Source organism: Prosopis cineraria, unplaced genomic scaffold (assembly GCF_029017545.1).
Source record: "Prosopis cineraria cultivar Desert tree isolate PC_DT_omini unplaced genomic scaffold, ASM2901754v1 PC7, whole genome shotgun sequence".
NCBI lineage: Eukaryota > Viridiplantae > Streptophyta > Magnoliopsida > Fabales > Fabaceae > Prosopis > Prosopis cineraria.
Genome location: NW_026555338.1, coordinates 23,205,735 through 23,223,860, shown reverse-complemented (window position 1 = coordinate 23,223,860; position 18,126 = coordinate 23,205,735). Strand labels below are relative to the sequence as shown.

The 18,126-nt window shown below is 33.9% G+C and overlaps 1 protein-coding gene across 1 annotated transcript; it reads right to left on the bottom strand.

Annotated features, from left to right (window-relative positions):
• On the bottom strand, positions 1–11,705 carry LOC129315299 (COP9 signalosome complex subunit 4-like). The gene is made up of 15 exons (XM_054958904.1): positions 11,530–11,705; positions 5,265–5,396; positions 5,015–5,166; positions 4,412–4,515; positions 4,249–4,309; positions 3,710–3,802; positions 3,500–3,600; positions 2,579–2,684; positions 2,445–2,489; positions 2,290–2,358; positions 2,121–2,212; positions 1,957–1,999; positions 1,628–1,687; positions 781–840; positions 1–195 (listed from the first exon to the last, which is right to left on the bottom strand). Exons 2-15 carry the CDS (start codon positions 5,392–5,394, stop codon positions 121–123), a joined length of 1,191 nt encoding a protein of 396 aa, XP_054814879.1. The 5' UTR covers positions 5,395–5,396; positions 11,530–11,705; the 3' UTR covers positions 1–120.
• Positions 11,706–18,126: the final 6,421 nt, after the last annotated feature.

The following is an 18,126-nucleotide window of genomic DNA, read 5'->3' as shown; positions in this document are numbered from 1 at the left end:
TATCAGAAAATTAATGTTATCACAGATTGATATAGTCATTTCCAATAAATATATTTCCAAAAAAAAAAAATCAGAGGCTTTTCCAAGAATGAATAAACAAGAAAGTATCGATGATCCCCTTCAAACAGGAACTGGAAAGCCCTTCTTGGCCATGCTATCCAAAACATCGTTGAGTGATTGACAAAGGCCTACAATCTGCAACCACAATAACCATTAACCAACATGGCAAATAGATGAGACTTAGGCTATTGACAAGTGGACTTTGAAATTGTATTTAACACACTCAATCCATATTGTGCATGGTCCGGTCTAATTTTATTCAAAACTGACTGTTAATTTTGGAGAAATACAAGAGGATTCAAATTTTGAGATCAATGATGTTTATGAGTCAGCACAAAATATCTAATCAGAAGTTAAATAGTATGAATCTATGGTTATATACAGTGGTGATTAGGGTGCAAGAAAATAAGCCCGGAGCACAGGTAAATTTAGGGACCCAAAAAAAAAAAAAAAAACAGAAACTTGCCAACTTATCAGGTACACAAAATATATTTTTTTTCTAATTCATAATGTTGTTTTCCTAAGACACATACATGAATTGGCCATATAAAAATTATTAGTGTTCGCACTTGATTCTTTTTTTCTTCGGGGAAATATTATTCAAACAAGATTAAATTAATAGTCGAATCAACTAAAAATTGTCAGCATATAGAGGACTCCAGATTTAAACCATACAAATGTTATGCTATGCAGTATTGGATTTTTATCCAGAAAAATTACCTGCTGGTCCCATCGTTGTAACTCTTCAGTGTCATCCTCAAAATGTATGACAGCTTCAACCTGAAACAAGCCATCCAAATGATGGGTAAAATATAATTACAAATAATAATGAATACAGAGATATAATATTTATTTATATATCTCATTTATTGTTCAACATAGAGGTATTATTTCTACATCGGCTAAACCAACCGCTCCACAAGAAATTTTAAAAGGTGCACCAAAACATCCAACATTATGACAAAACAATTAAAACTTGATAAAAATGGGTGAATCCCGCACAGATTGGCCATGCCTGTCCAAATGATGGACAACAGCATATCCCAGCATGCATCTTAATTTTGGTCGTTTGCAAAAAACATATAAGATCCAAGGTTCTATAGTATTTGCCTTTGTCTTAAGCCACCACTAACTTTCCCCAACATCATCACAAGTTAAAGGCTATACAACTCATGCAATATTTTTGGGGAATGTTGGATTTTCTAAAATGGAGCTATAACTCGTGCAAGTTAAAGGCTTTGGACACTCTTCTATGTAGGTAATGTATGTTATTTTGTGCTTCATGCATTTTCGAGGGTAATTTTTACTGGTGCCACATTTGTGCGATCAGATGTTCTTATAGTTTCATGATGCTTCTCAGTGGAAAGCTATTTGGACTTCATTTTTGGACATCGAAAAAGATATCAGTGAACTAAATTGATCAGCAGCTCCTGTTACTTTGGCTTTTGTAATTCAGGTTACCTTTCCACAGCTCTTTTTTCTATCACTTTCTATTTAATGATGCTTTTTCCACGATCTAAAATTTATTTACAAGAAAAAAAAATTAGATTATAATGGTTATTTGTACCTGATCAATAGATCCCCTCATCCGATCCTCATAAATCATTCTTGATGCTATCTTCTCGGCCTGCACTCAAATTATTCGGAGAATCAAAAGAAATCACATGAGTTGTTGCCTCTGGTTGCCTTTCAGCAAATTTACATAACGTTGTCATCATGCAGAAGACTTCATTTGCTGGCCTTATTTCACCATTTATTTTGACCAGTAATATAAATTTGACAATAAATCCAACATAGGTTATGAACAAAGAGTTGTAATGCAAATAAGAAGACTCTTCTATGGAACACCCTGCTATTAATTGCTCTTTTCTAAACCATTGAGGTAAAATGATTTACCTTGTGTGGTGGAATTCCCAACAGTGTTCCTAACTCATCAAAGCTACAATGGAAACATAAACCAGGTTAAAAGGCAAGTCATCCAGATTGTAGCATCAATGTTAAAATAAAATGCGCGTAAGGGCGTAAGGGAAGCAATCAAATGGACATGTGGTTTCTCAAACCTAATATTTGTGTAAAGTTTGCTTGCACTCAGTAGATTATGCTCAATCATTGCACGGTCCAGCACAGTAAAATTGTCAGGAAGAAGGGCTTTCTGTGGGACAAGCAAATGCTCAGACATACAGTGTATGGCCTCAAACAAAACAAAAATACAATGTATGCAGATGTAACCTGGTGCGCTTTCAATTCTTCTGCAAATGCATCAATTTCAGGCTTTCTCAGAATTCTCTCCAAGTACACCTGATATATCAAGAGTTGACATTGTATAATCAGAATAGAAATCTTGTAAATTGAGAAATGGGGGGCGGGGGGAGAGAGAGAGACACCTTTTGCAGTATTGGATAAATTTTCAGTTTTGAGCAACGTTCATCCTAATAAAGGCACCAAAAGTTTAGTCGAACAGTAGAATTACAAGCACATAACTGACATTTATCTTTTTGTTTCATAATTGAAGCATCACCTTATATAATGTAGCAAGAACACGAGAACGTTGAGGTCCTGCAGCTGCCAAAATTGTACATGTAACAGCAGCAGGTAAAGCTTGTTTGAGTGCATCTTCTATCACCCTGTTACAGAAAGTTAGCACATATTTATCAAAATGACAAACAACCATTGCACGTCAAATATGATTAAGCACAAAAAATAAAAATGATATTAAGCTTATAGTTTTGTTCCTGTCTCCAGGTGCCTATACCAGATGACACCAGACCATTAACATATCCAAGGCATCCATAACCTTTCTCTAATTAGGCCATGAGCGTTATATAATCTTTTATGTTCCTTTCCCCCTTTTGGCTACCAAAAATGGTTAAGAATTCTAGTCAGTTATGACAAAATGTTAAATCTATTCAAAACATCAGTAAGACACTTTCAGCAATGCTGTTGATAACATGTAGGGTTCCTGAACTCTTTAAACAAATATGATGAAACACAAGTAATGAGAATTCTATTAAGCATTACAAAACAGTTGACAACTTCACTTTTTTATGATATCTTATTGACTTAAGTTAATAAATGATTAAACTCAGGATCTGCAAGCATTGCCAAATTTAAAAAAAAAAAAAAAACTAATACTTGCTACAGGATATATTGCCAATTGGAGATTGGAGAAGGTATCCTAACAGGATGAATAAAGAAATGTTTAAAAAAAGAATCCAAGAAATGTGCATGCACCTTCTTGTTCAACCACATTTTCCCCATATGTTACCCAGAATCAAAGAAATGTGTCACAGTATTCATAGCTTATGAATATAGAGGCTTGCTAAAGATTTATTTGTATATAGTGATATTGATACATAAATTAAACATATTGATGATGATGATGATGATGATCAAGAGCAAAAGGAAGGAACAAAAAACAAATAATATGCAAGATACATACTCATCCCCTATTTGCCGCTTTTCAATTTGAGATATATCATAATATCGTAAGGCTGCTTCCAAAAACTTCCTCTTTAAATCTAAAATCCTTGCATAACAAACCTGGAAAAAATGGGGAAAACAGAAGGAAAAACATATCAGTAAAAGCAAAAGCAAAAAGTGATTAGCATACTTATCTCATTTACCATTAAGTGGCTATGAATGTTCACACCTTGTACTGTAAATTCAGTACTTCTTGCTGACTATTGCTAACCAAGAATGATGCTTTATTAATAAAAGCTTCAGCATTAACAGCATCATCATCCTGCAAATAAACCCAAAACAAAAAAATAACTGTTCCAAAATGTAGAAGACTAATTTTTTATAATTACGGCATTAAAAACATAAACGGTATCATGACAACCATTATTTTCCAGTATTTTATAGGGAACAACTGGTATTCTGCTTCAAGCACTAAAAATTAGTCAATTTATAATCGATCTCAATAGCATGATGGAGATTAACATTTTTCCCCTTTCCAACTCCTCTTAAAAAAGACATGAGATAAAAAATTGTTAAAACAAGGATTAAAAGGCACTAAAAGATCAAATAAATCTCAATAATGTAGGCTTTTAATCACTTTTCCAGCCTCTTGAAGTGATGTTAGTTTATATGTCAGCCATGTAGAAGTTATGCCAATGAATTATCACAGATGTGCAAAGAATAAGAAATAGACATGCCACAAGTCATGAATTAGAGTAATATCAATACCCCAAGATATAAACGAGCAATTTGGATGCACTTAGCCAGCCTGAATGTATCATCAATTGATCTGCCAAAAATTTGACAAACAAAAACTTAGTAAGAACAAAACTGCATATACTAAATTTTATGACATGCAAATAGATAGAAGAGGTTAATAATTATGCTAGACCTCATTCCAGAATCAAGATCAATGCCACTGAGCATCTGAGCTGCTTTTGACCATTCCTGCTCAGACTCATATAACTCTGCAAGTTTCTCTCTAATAATTAAAACCTATATTAAGAACCATAACAATCAGTATAAATGAAGGATAGAATTTAAGATGAAAGAAATACAAGAATTCCTCAAAGATAAACTACTTTTTTTTCCGCTTTTTAAGACCTCGACCCTCATCTCCTATCATTCACTACCATCTCACTGCAATTTATACAACGGTGCCATATTGTAAAGTTGTGTTTGCAATAGCTAAATTGTCTTTATTTTTTGTGTGCTAATATATTTTCCCAAAAGCAATGGAACTATGATTGATAAAGAAGTATGAAATATCTATATACTACTTTGAGGATTCTTAACAACTGAGAGTTAGTGAAGGAAGGAAAATACGGCAAAATGAGAAAGTTGTCCCACTGAAAACCTCATCCAACACTTCCAAGAATTATCCACTATTTTGAGAAGCTAAAAATAATAATTCTCATCCTCAAGGGCAAATATAAGTGTTTATTATTGAAAAAGTTAAAATTACAAGCAAGAACTGATGTTAAAAAAGTTAAACCTGCTCTTCAAATGACACAACACGAGGCTGAATCTCAGCAAGGGCATAATGGGCAATCTCTTTCTGTTCCTCTGGCTGCAATCTTCCCAATTCTTGGGCAAAGGTCTGCAAAAGTTGTCGTGATACTACTAATGGAACAACATCTGACAACACTGCAATTTCCAAACCAGACAAATCCATGCAATCAAAGCACGTTAGATAGTTGTAATTCAGGCAACCAACAAATCCTATATGAGGAGAGAAACTTAACTGTGATCTATAAATGTCCTTGCCTGAATGATGTCATTTGATGCAATAACAGCAGAAAGAATTTGTTTATACTGCTCTATTTTTTGCCTTTGGTCTGTGATTGCAGAAGCACTTGCAAAGGCACTCTTCATAACTGTTTTATATCAATATTAGTCAATAACTTAAAAAAATATTTAAAAAATAACAAGAGACTCTTAAATGCCCTAAAACCCAACACCAACAGCGGCCCCAAAAAAGCTACCAGATCTCAAGTTAATTGGTTTAACCAGTTACACTACCAGTTAAGCCATATGACATCATAAAAAAAAATTTATAGTTAAATCATTTTTTTTTAAATAAGCATATACAGTTGCATTATAAGGCTGTTAATAGGGATGAAGCTATTGGCTACTGTGAAGATAATGGCACCTCTACAAACATTCTGATGTGTAAATAGATAATTAGAGGATAATTCATTCAATTACGGTTAGTTACCGTTAGACCGTTAGCCTATCCTAGGGAGACTTATAAAAACAAACTCTATGTAATTCATCCATATGTTTTGAAATAATAAGTCCTGAGTACTATTCAGAAATCCTCTCGTCCCTTCTCTCTCCTCTCTCTCTATTCTTCTCTATTCTTCCTATCCTACGCATCAATGGTATCAGAGCTAGCAATTCTCGGCCTGTATGCCTAAAACAAGAGCACAGAGATTGCAACCTACCATGGCAGACAACAATGAAGGCCGACTTCATGCACTGGAAGACGCCTTTGCCAGATTGGCTAATCTCCCAAGTGACATCCAAGCTCTCACCAACCAGGTCGCTCAGATAGTAGGTGATCACACTGATACATCCGATGAGGGAAGAGCCAGTCATAACTAGCGCAGAGGACGACCCAGACCTGAAAACCAAGAGTATCAGCCTCGCACGCGTTTTACAAAAATGGAGTTTCCTAGATTCCAAAGAAGTAATATCTTGGGATGGATCTTGAAGTGTGAGTTCTATTTTCAAATAGATAACACACCTGAAGTCTAGAACGTGCTTATGGCAAGTTTACACCTTGATGAGAAGGCGTGGCAATGGCATCAAGGACTTACAGCATCCGATGAAGGTGGCCGATGGACGTGGGAAGAATATGTGGAAGAATTGAAGCAGAGGTTCGGACCTACCTATGAGGCTCCCATGGAAGATCTCATGAAGCTTTGACAAACCGGTTCCCTTGAAGAATTCGATGATGAGTTTGATGCCATAGCCGGCGAGATCAGACTTTCGGAAGAGTATCTCGTTCAAACATATACAGCGGGCATGGAGGAAGAATTTGCAGCTCAAGTGTGGATGTTCAAGCCAAGAATGTTAAGAGATGCGAGAAATATAGCACGTACTCATGAGGTAAATCGATAGAAAGCACAAACGAAGACACGTGGCACAAATCCGAGACAGCGTCAATTTTAGTGGGGTCGAAACTCCGAGTCGAGACTACAAGGGGGTGTCTTGGACACTTATCCAAGCGAACCAAAAGGATTGACTAGGTGGAGCGAGGCGAAGACTCCATCTGGCAGTATTTGGTCTTCTTTTAGTAAGGGTAAAACAGTCCAGTCTTCTAATTCTCTTCCTTTTGCACCCAAGACAGCTTCTTTTGCCTCTGTTTCTTCGCACACAAGGGCTGGGTCTTCAAGAATAAATGCTAGCAACACAAGAACACTGACCCCAGAAGAAGTAAGGGAATTACGGGCCAAAAACTTATGTTTCTACTGTCGGCAACCTTTTTCCAAAGATCATATCTACTCTCAGACTCAAAGAATGCAGTTGCAACTCATTGAATTGGAAGAGGAGGGGCTCAAGGAAGCTGAGGAAGACATGAATCCAGACGTTAAAGCACCAGAAAAATTCGAATACATTCCAGAACACTCTGAATGTTTGCAAATTTCACTACATGCAATACAAGGAAGTGTGGGACCCTCAGCTATGAGAATTACAGGATATGTGGGTCGAAGGCAAGTACAAATTCTCATAGATAATGGAGCTTCTCATGCCTACAAGGACTGTGACTTGGCTAGGAAGCTTGGGTGGAAGGTCGATTTCAACCCTGTGGCAAAAGTGGAAGTGGTAGGGGGTGGAAAAGTGAAACTATATGGGATTTTAAAGGGGGTGAAGTGGAAGATGCAGGGTGAAGAGTTTGCAGGGGACTTTCAGATAATGGAAGTTAAGACCTATGACATGGTTTTAGGTTTATCTTGGCTTAAAACCATCCATCAGGCTCATTGGGATTATGATAAACTGTCCATGACCTTCTGGTATAATGGGAAAGTATGTAAATTGTAGTCTCAAGGATCTGTAGGGTGTAAAATTGTTGATTTTAAAAAGATTGAAAATGAATTAAAAGCTGGAGGACAGATGTTTATGCTGCAACTAGTGGAAAAGGAGGATGAAGAACGGTGTTACTTTCAGTTGCAAAGGGAGAAGGGTTCTGAAAAATCGGTACAAGGTGTGTTGATGGAATTTTCAGATGTATTCAAGGAGCCTACATCTCTTCCCCCTTTGAGAGAGGGCCACAACCATCGTATTATTCTGCAAGAAGGTTGTGATCCAGTCAATTTAAGACCTTACTGATATCCAGCAGCTCAAAAGAATGCTATTGAAGATATGGTGAAGGAGCTGTTACAATCTCAAATCATTCAAGAAAGTAGCTCACCATTTTCTTCACCAATTGCGTTGGTGAGAAAGAAGGATGGGTCATGGCGCATGTGCATTGATTATAGAGAGCTGAATAAGAGGACGGTCAAGAATAAATACCCTATTCTGCTGGTGGAAGAGCTTTTGGATGAATTAAGGGCTGCTAAATGGTTTACTAAGCTGGATCTAAAAGCGGGTTATCATCAAATTCGAATGGAGCCTGCAGATATTCATAAAACAGCCTTTCGTACTCATTCGGGTCACTATGAATGGTTAGTGATGTCTTTTGGGCTCACTAATGCACCCGCAACTTTTCAGGGGACCATGAATAGTATATTCAGGGTGTATTTACAAAAATTTATCTTGGTTTTCTTTGATGATATTTTGATTTATAGTCCTTGTTTAGAATCTCACACACGACACTTGCAGGTGATTCTAGAAATTACAAGGAAAAATTGTTTTTTTGTGAAGGAAAGCAAGTGAACTTGTGCTGCAACCAAAGTAGAATATTTGGGACACATTATAAGTGGAGGAGTTGTCGCAACAGATCCCAAGAAGATCAAAGCAGTCATGGATTGGCCTGAACCAACCACAGTAAAACAACTAAGATCATTTTTGGGAGTTGCGGGTTATTATAGGATGTTTATTAGGGGCTATGGTTCCTTAACTAAACCCCTAACTGAACTGCTTAAGAAGAATAACTTCCAGTGGTCAGAATTGGCTGCTGCTAAATTCAAAAGGTTGAAAGAAACACTGGTGGCAGCCCCTGTTCTTGCTCTTCCAGATTTTTCGCAAGTGTTTGTGGTTGAAACTGATGCTTGTAGCTCAGGCATTAGTGCTCTTCTAATGCAAAAGGGTCAACCTATTGCCTTTTTCAGCAAGGCTTTGGCTCCTAGACATCTGAATCTCTCTATCTATGAGAAGGAATTGTTAAGGGTGGTACAACCTGTGGAACATTGGCATCAATATCTAGAAGGAAGGCGGTTTATTATTAGAACTGATCAGCAAAGTCTTAAATACTTGTTAGACCAGAAGCTTAAAATTGCATTTCAAATGTATTGGGTGACCAAACTTATGGGATATGATTATGAGATCCATTATAGAAGGGCCAACGACAATAATGCAGCTGACGCTCTTTCAAGGATGCCAAAAGGTGAATTTTTCCAAGTATCTCTGCAGACCTGATCAGAATTCCTTTTTCCGGAAATCCAAAAAAGCTGGGATGAGGATGTTAATTTGAGGGCTTTAAAAGCTCATTTGCAACAAAAGGGAGGTGTAGAAGGTAATTATTCTTGGGATGGTCAGCATTTAAGAAGGAATGGCAGATTAGTCGTGGGGAATATTCCTAGCGTAAGGCAGAAAATACTAGAATGGCTTCATGCAAGTCCACAAGGAGGACATTCAGGGGTACAAGCTACTTATCAAAGAATCAAAAGGTTGTTTTGGTGGCAAAAATTATTTGATGACATTAAAGAATTTGTAAGGCACTGCGATACATGTGCAAGATGTAAGGCTGAATCAGTGGCTTATCCTGGGTTGCTACAGCCTTTACCTATTCCCAGTCGAGTTTGAGAGAGTGTGACCATGGATTTTATAGAAGCGTTGCCCAAATCAAATGGGAAAGACACAATTTGAGTAGTCATTGATCGTTTTAATAAATATGCATATTCCATATTTGCCTAGAGATGTGGTAGTAGAAGCTGTTGACAGAACTTTTTCAGCAAGAGAAGAGACTCTAGCAATGGTAAAATATCATCTCAATAGGGCTGTGAATAGAATGAAGCAGAAAGCAGATTTGCACAGAAGTGATAGAGAGTTTGAGGTAGGACAATGGGTATTTCTGAAGTTACAGCCTTATCATCAGATTTCTGCAGCCTCGAGAAGCTCTCAGAAATTAGCCCCGAGATATTTTGGGCCCTATAGAATCTGTAAAAAGATAGGGCCAGTAGCATATAAACTGGAATTACCTCTAGAATCAAGGGTTCACTCCACTTTTCATGTCTCATTGCTCAAATTATGCCCTGATCCTTCAGTAAAGCAGCGGCATCCCCCTATTGATTGGCCAGAATCTCCTTCAGATTTAATTCCACAGAAAATATTGAACGAACGGAGGGGTAGAAGAAAAGGCAGGATTATCATGGAAGTTCTTGTGAAATGGAAGAACCTTCCAGATGAAGAGGCTAGCTGGATTTCTTTATTTCAGTTACAGAAACAGCACCCTAGTTTTGTTATTTCTAACCCTTGAGGTCAAGGGTTCTTGAAGGGGGGGGTATTGATGTGTAAATAGATAATTAGAGGATAATTCATTCAGTTATGGTTAGTTACCATTAGACCATTAGCCTATCCTAGGGAGACCTATAAAAACAAACTCTATGTAATTCATCCATATGTTTTGAAATAATAAGTCCTGAGTACTATTCAAAAATCCTCTCGTCCCTTCTCTCTCCTCCCTCTCTATTCTTCTCTATTCTTCCTATCCTACGCATCACATTCAGTCCAAATTATCTAATTCAAGAACAGTCGTGAAGTAAAAACCATGCAAAACAACCTCAAATCATCTTGATATATATAGCCTGCATGCTTTGCTGTAGCAGCAATCTCATTCTCAAACAAAAGCATCACAGGCTGTTTTCCTTTACCCTAATTTCCTAACGTGCATAGGGCACATACCAAAAAAGGGTAAGAAAATTTTCTCAAGTAATAGGAGAGAAGTCCGTAAACCAAGTCCTGGTTATGCCACCTAGACCACCAATCAATCACATGGCTGTAAATTTAGGAACTGCATACCTTAAATTTTATCTTTTACAAATCAAATGAGAAGTTCATTTCTTAATTATTTCCTCAATCCCCTCCTCCCAAAATAATTCTTTAAGTTTATTTTAAGACAATCATGATTCTTCCCACAAGCATAGCAGACTATCTGGCCCCCCCAGTTTTGGCTACATTGAACTAATAGCGTGTCATGGAATGAAAGACGTTCTATTACAACTGCCTGACATCGAAACCAAAGTAGCAGAGTGTTGCCAACAATTCAAATCTTAAGCTCTCTCACTCAATGGCAGCTTTTTAATAATACTAATACAAGCATAAGCGGACCTATACTACACTCAATGGGGGCATCTGTCCCCACTGAAATCTTTGAAATATGCACAGATAATATAATACCCTTTTAATTTTTGTTCCACATACTTTACACAACTCGAACCAAGTCAGTTACAAGATAATACATCACAAACACCTCGAGAATTTTCCAAAATTGATGATAATATAAAAAGATTAATAAACAGAATGCCAATACACACAAATCCAACATTGTAAAACAACACGACCCAAATCGTATAAGTCGCTAGTAATCAAAATGAAGAGGGAAGAAGTATAGTAGTCCATTACGCACCATTCAAGCAAAAACTAGTATAAAAAAAAAAAAAGCAAACTCCACGCGTAAATATTCCCAAATTCAAAAGCGTCAAGGTTCAACGATTACACGACCAGATTCAGAGCCAAATTAAAATGAAAAATTTAAAACAAAGCAAAAACAGCCGCTGGGAACATGTGACGCGGGGAACAAATTCATATCTAGATTCAAAGCCAGATTGAACAAATCAATCTCACCGGATTTTGGGAGTAGAAAAAGCCCTAGGGTTCGAACCGTCTTCACTGGTTGCCCGAGAACAACCACGCAGGGCTGACAACGGTTGACGGTGTCCGACGGAGTGTGGAACGCTTGTTCGTCGACGAAGAGCTGCTCACGAGAATCGGCTTTATCGGGGTTCTAATTAATTTTAGGAAGAATTTGGTACAGTTCGAAATTAATTAGGGGGAATGACATTAAGGTTTTAAAAAAAAATTATTATGCTTAGGGCCTAAATTAATCTAAAATTACTTTATAGGTCTTAGGACTCCAATTGCAATATTTTTTTAGAGTAAAAATATTATTTTGTCTTTTGTTTAATTGAAACCAAAAATGATACACAAACCCTTAAAGAAACAAAACAAATGAATACGATTGATTCACTATTTTTCTTGTCTTCTTTCTCATTTCAGCAGTCATTGCATTATCATTATTGATCATTGCCGATGTAGATGAGTGTAAAAGTCGTGGATGTTGATAGATGAACCATAGTTTATGATTTTTTCTCTTTTTCCTTACACATCACCAACCATTGCTAATCTTCTTCGTCTTCCTTATTCGAGTGACATTATCTGTTTCTTGAAGCTTCTATCATTATTGTTTAGAGGTAAAGATCTTCAATTTTGTTTCTCCCTCGTTGATTCGGTGCATGTATGTCTTTGAATTGTTGAAGTTGTAATAGGTCTCTCGTGTAAAGTGCAGATGTTTGAGCCTGCAAGTTTACTTATTTATTTTATGATTTTACTGCTGATCTAACCAAAAAGTTGTTAAACTATTTTGGCCATGAAAATTTTAGATTGGATTTATTATTGTACAATAATAAAAGTTAATTTGTTCATATTGAACTTTTACATGTGAACTAAATAAAATATGATCCAATATAAAGAAAATTTCCCATCAAAAATATTGAAGTATTTGTTGTGCAAAAATGAACTTTAAGCTGTTGTGCATTTTATTAAGCATAGCCTAATGATAAATTAAAATCACATGACTTTTAAGTGAGAATATATGAATCTTGTGTTGTGCGTAGTAGATGTTGTGTTGTGCACTATTTGCCTTACTTGAACATTTTGTTAAGCTTAGCCTATTGATAAACTAGAATCGTATGGATTTTCAGTTGAGAATATATAACCTTATGTTATGCATAGTGGGTATTGTTATACATTATTTGCCTACTTGTGCATTTTGTTAAGCCTAACCTACTGATATAAGTTAAAGGTTGCTAAACCATTAAGTTGGCTGTGAAAGTTTTAGAGTGAATTAATTGTTGTACAATAATGATGGTTGACTTGTTCATATTAGACTTTGATATGTAAATTGAATAAAATATGACTCCCAATGTGAAAAAAATATGTTGTCAAAGATGTTGGAATAATTGTTTTGCAATAATGAACTTTGAGTTGTTTATGTTTAACTTTGAGTTATATAAAATAAAAGTTGGGCTTTTATATGTGGACATTTACCTAGATTAATTTGTTCATTGCAGATTAAAGTAAAAGAAGATTTATTATTGCTCAAAATGTGGGGAGGCTGGACAAAATGGCAAGATATGTAAGAATCCTAACCCAGTATGAGAAGTAGTCATATTGTTCCTTTTTGATGTATATAGGCAACTATAATTACATATATGAAAGCATTCACAAGTTATATTTTTGGGTAATTGGAAACCACAAATATTTTTTTTTGTATATAGCAAAGCAACTGTTGGATATTTTGAATATAACGACTAGCTTTTTGTACATATCAGACTTGAAATATCATGTCAAATTTTATGTGGTTACTTGTTTTAATACCTAGGCCAGTACCAACATGAAATTCTACATATCTAATGCAATTATCCTTCTTAATATTGAAATTGCATGGATTTTTTGTTGAGCATGCGTGGGTATCGTCTTGTGCATGGTGAATGTTGTGTTATGCATGGTCTACCTCACTAATCATTTTGTTGAGCCTAGGTTAATAAAACATTCGAAATACATGAATTTTTTGTTGAGCATGCGTGAATATAGTTTGGTACATAATGAATGTTGTGTTGTGCATGGTCTACCTAATCATTTTTGTTAGCCTAGGCTAGTGAAATACTCGAAATGCATGGATTTTCTGTTGAGCATGTGTGGACATTGTCTTGTGCATAGTGAATGTTGTGTTGCGCATGATCTGTCTAACCAATCATTTTGTTAAGCTTAGGCTAGTGAAATATTCAAAATGCATAGATTTTTTATTGTGCATGTGTGAACATAGTCTGGTGCATAGTGGATGTTGTATTGTGCATGGTCTGCCTAGTCATTTTTGTTAAAACTTAGGCTAGTGAAATAACTCAAAATACATGGACTTTCTGTTGAGCATGCGTGGACATCGTCTTGTGTATAGTAGATGTTGTATTGTGCATGATTTATTCTGTTGCTTCGAGGGTTCACACAGGTTCTAAATTCAAATCAAACAAAAGGCAAAATAGTACTTTGCTCTAAAAAAATATTACAATTAGGGCCTCAAGGCTTGCAAAACAATTTTAGATTAATTTAGGACCTAAGTACAATAAACTCTGTTTTTAGGATCCTTAATGCCATTCCCCCAATTAATTACTACTCTCTTTGTTTAAAAATATAAAACATTTTTAATCAAATCTCATCATTTAATAAAATAATTACATACTTTTAAACTAACATCATATTTTTATATTTATTTTTATAAAATACTCTATAATAAATATAAAGTCATTCATTAATAGAGACACTTTTATAAAAAAACAATGATTATACCTTAAAAGACTCAAAATATCTTATATTTTTTAACAGAGGAAATATATCCTATAAAGTTTTATTGAGAATTTTTTAAGCTTTTTGGATACACTCATGTACTTTTAAATTTTCTTTTACTTTTTAACTTTTTATTTTTTATTTTCATTGAATTAGACTAAAAAATGAAATTAACTACTCACTCCGTTAAAAAATATAAGACATTTTTAACTGAATCTCACATTCAATAAATTAGTTACCTACTTTTAAATTAATCCTATATTTTTATATTTATCTTTATTAAATACCCTATAATAAATATAAAGTCATTCATTAATAAGGGCATTTTTGAAAAAAAAGTAATAATTTTGCTTCGAAAGACTAAAAATGTCTTATATTTTTAAACATCTAACTTCTCAAAAAATGTCTTATATTTTTTAATGGAGGAAGTATCAATTAAAATAGACTCTCATCATTTTAAAGTATTTAAAAATTTAGGTAGGAAATATTTTTCCATTTTAATTTTCTGATAGGAATTTTAATGAGAAGATTGCTAACACTAATTTATGATCCTAACTCCACTACTCAATACAGTTTTTTCAAAATTCAAACTGCATGCTTCTATACTAAATTGCACACTAACATAGACCATTAGCAAATGATATAATGATTTAGCGTGGGTGTGTTTAGATTAAAAAAAAATCCCCAATTGAAATCAGAATGAATTGAGGATTGCAAACTAAAATTATGATAAAAGTATCCAACTATAATGTGATTTATGTTTATATTTTTAAAAAAAAAATCAGTTGAACAAATTAAAATTTATTTGGATGATCTAATTAAAAAGACAGTTTAGATGTATAACAAAAATTCATTAATTTTATGATATATATATATATATAAATATTTGTGACTAGTTTATATTTAAAAAAATTAAATTTAAAATTGCAATTTTAAAAAATAGAATTAAAAATATAAAATAAATTGATAAATTAAAAAAATCTTCATTAGTATTTTGCGTCCCTTATTTTGCAGATTACTATATATCTTCACAAATTAAAATAAATTGATAAATTGTTCTGCAATTATCCAAGAATGCCAGCAAATAATTTATCCACGGTACCACTTGGAGATAGAAATATGTGAGCAATCAAACAAAAGAAAAAGTGAGACCGATAATTTTAAAATGAAATGTTCAAACTTTTCGCTGAAAAAAAAGGTTAAAATATAATTTTATTCTAATGTTTTTTATTTTGGTACAATATCATCCTATCATCACAATTTGAACGATTTGACTGTCAACTTTGAAATTTTGACAATTTTATGTTTCAATGGCTACACGTGAGAGTCCATGTAACCATTTTTTTTTTTTCAATTGTTTTCCTTCTTCCTTCCATCCTTCTTAGAGCCACTCGATTACCTTAGTCATCCACCTTCTTAGATTAATCACAAATCCATGGAAACCCAAAATCATATCCAAATCAAACTATGATTCATGTCAAACCAATAAGCACTTAATAGTAAACATATCCAAATCAAACTCTTAAAAGCAAAAATAAATAAAAATTGAAAACCACATCTAGGAAAATCATATAGTATCAATTTTGAAATTAGATTCAGATTCAGATTTTGAGACCACAGCTCAAATTTAAATTTTTAAAATTAATATTTGAGTCAGATTTTCTAAACCAATTCATTCTTCTTCTATGCTAGAGTCATATTCCCTCCAGTCTCATTTATAAGTCTCATTTTAAAAAGTCTATTTGGTCCCATTTATAAGTCATGGTGCGTCTTTTTAGGTGATATTTGAGAGGTATTTTTAAAATTACCCTTCATAAGAGAGAAAAGATAACATGACATTATTTTTTAGATTTGTTATATAGGGGCATGTTTAAAATTTTACTTACTTTTATTCTTTGTACTTTTATTGTATTGGTATTGATGAAGTTGGTAGAAATGACTTATAAATAGGACCAGAGGGAGTATTTGTTAATACAGTGACTATATGTTCAAGGTTCTACTTATTCGTATAGCTTCTCCCAGAGTTTTTCTACTATATGTTCAAGATCCAAATTTTCTACAGCATCCAACCTCAAAGGTATTTAAAGGTGTGGTTTGATTGAAATGAGAAAAACAACTTTTGCTTGATTTTATAGCCAATCATAGTTTGAGGCTTTTATAGCCAACTATAAATTATATTACAATTTATCTTTATTCCAATTGCAATTTTTAAAATGTAATATAATTTATGAAGGAAATAAGAGAAAATTTCTTTGAGTACTCTTGACCGTACTTAATAAAAAAGAAAACTCCTTAAAATATAAAAATTCACTTCATATTAGGAGTGCTAAAATAAAATTAAAATATAAAATAAAATTACCTCAATATCCCTCATCAATTACTTCTATTCTCAATCATCACCCCTCTCCTCTCTATACTTTGAAGATGACGCTATGAAGCAATGCAAGCCTAATCGAAGATGAGAGACTCTTTCCCAAAGCCCTCTTCACAACGCAAGCATCAATATTAGGAGTATAAATGCTTGGAATAAGGTTTAATTTTGGTGCTTATCAACTGTCTAGATTTTTAATCTGAATAGTTTAAATTTTATAAAATTTATTTTTATTTTATGCTTATTATAAAAACTTATAACATTTTAATAAATTTATTTTATTATCAATTTAGACATATATATTTAACATGGATGGTCCACTTCAATATTAATATTTTTTAATTTCTATAAATTAACTATTCAGATGAACTCTGAATAGACTAGATCCAAAGTACATTTGTTTAATCAATTTATAAATTTTTTTAAAAAAATTAATATTAAATTGGACCATCAAAATTAAATTTATATTATCTAAATTGATAATAAAATAGATTTATTAAATTTTAAATTTTAAATTTTAATAAATACATAATAAAATATAAAATAAAACTGGTAAACCTGGATAGTTTTGATGAGCACCTAAATTGAATGCAAATTTCCAACGATTAATTGAATCGCTTTGCTCATAGCTTCGATGAGACCAAAGATAGGGTCAAACATAATGTCTCCAAACCTTTGCACAAGGGTGGGATCAACATCAAGTAAGGAATCAATCGCATTCCATCATTTGCGAAAAGGTTCAACCAGGGATTCCTCAAGAAAATGGCAAGCAAGAAAGGGACTCCTCTTCACTAAGGATCCATAAAGCCTATTTATTTTCAGATTTTTTCTTTTTTTTGCTGTTCAATGAGGACCTCAAAGGCATCGACCCAGGCAATTTCGAGCATTACTGGGGGATTTTATCGGATTGGCAATGCTGCAATTCATGGAAAATTTGCCACTGTTTTTGCTAAGCTGTTATTACCATGTTTATGATTCGAAAAGGTGTTTCTGATATGGGTGTGCATGCCTTTATCATCCTTCTAAGAGATGTGGAGACCCACGAGACACTTCTAGGAATTGAAATTTAATGATTGTTAAAATTGGATTAAATGGTGGGGATAATGGAGCATTAAGATTTCATTCAATGAGAAACCCAGGAATAATCTTTTGAATAGGTTTGGAGATGTCTCTTGTGGTGGACAACTTGATATAGGAAAATGAAGAATTTATTTTATCATGATTACACCACAAAATAAAATCAAGATTAGTAATGGCACAGATAATTTTTATAGGTCAATAAACAATTTTATGTAAGAAAATAAAAAACTCCAGAATGAGTAATGAACAACTCGTTTTACCATTATTACAACACTTGAAATAAAATGAAGATTTAATAATGGTATAAATAATTCTTGTAGGTCAATGAATAACTTGACGTAGGAAAATAAATAACCCATTTTACTATGATT

Bases quoted from the DNA above. Each gene is read 5' to 3' on its own strand.
- LOC129315299 (XM_054958904.1), bottom strand. From the start codon at position 5,394: ATGAAGAGTGCCTTTGCAAGTGCTTCTGCAATCACAGACCAAAGGCAA. The intron at 2,000-2,120 runs GTTTGAGAAACC...TTTCCATTGTAG, and splicing joins AAACTTTACACAAATATTAG to CTTTGATGAGTTAGGAACAC. The intron at 841-1,627 runs GTACAAATAACC...GGCTTGTTTCAG, and splicing joins TGAGGGGATCTATTGATCAG to GTTGAAGCTGTCATACATTT.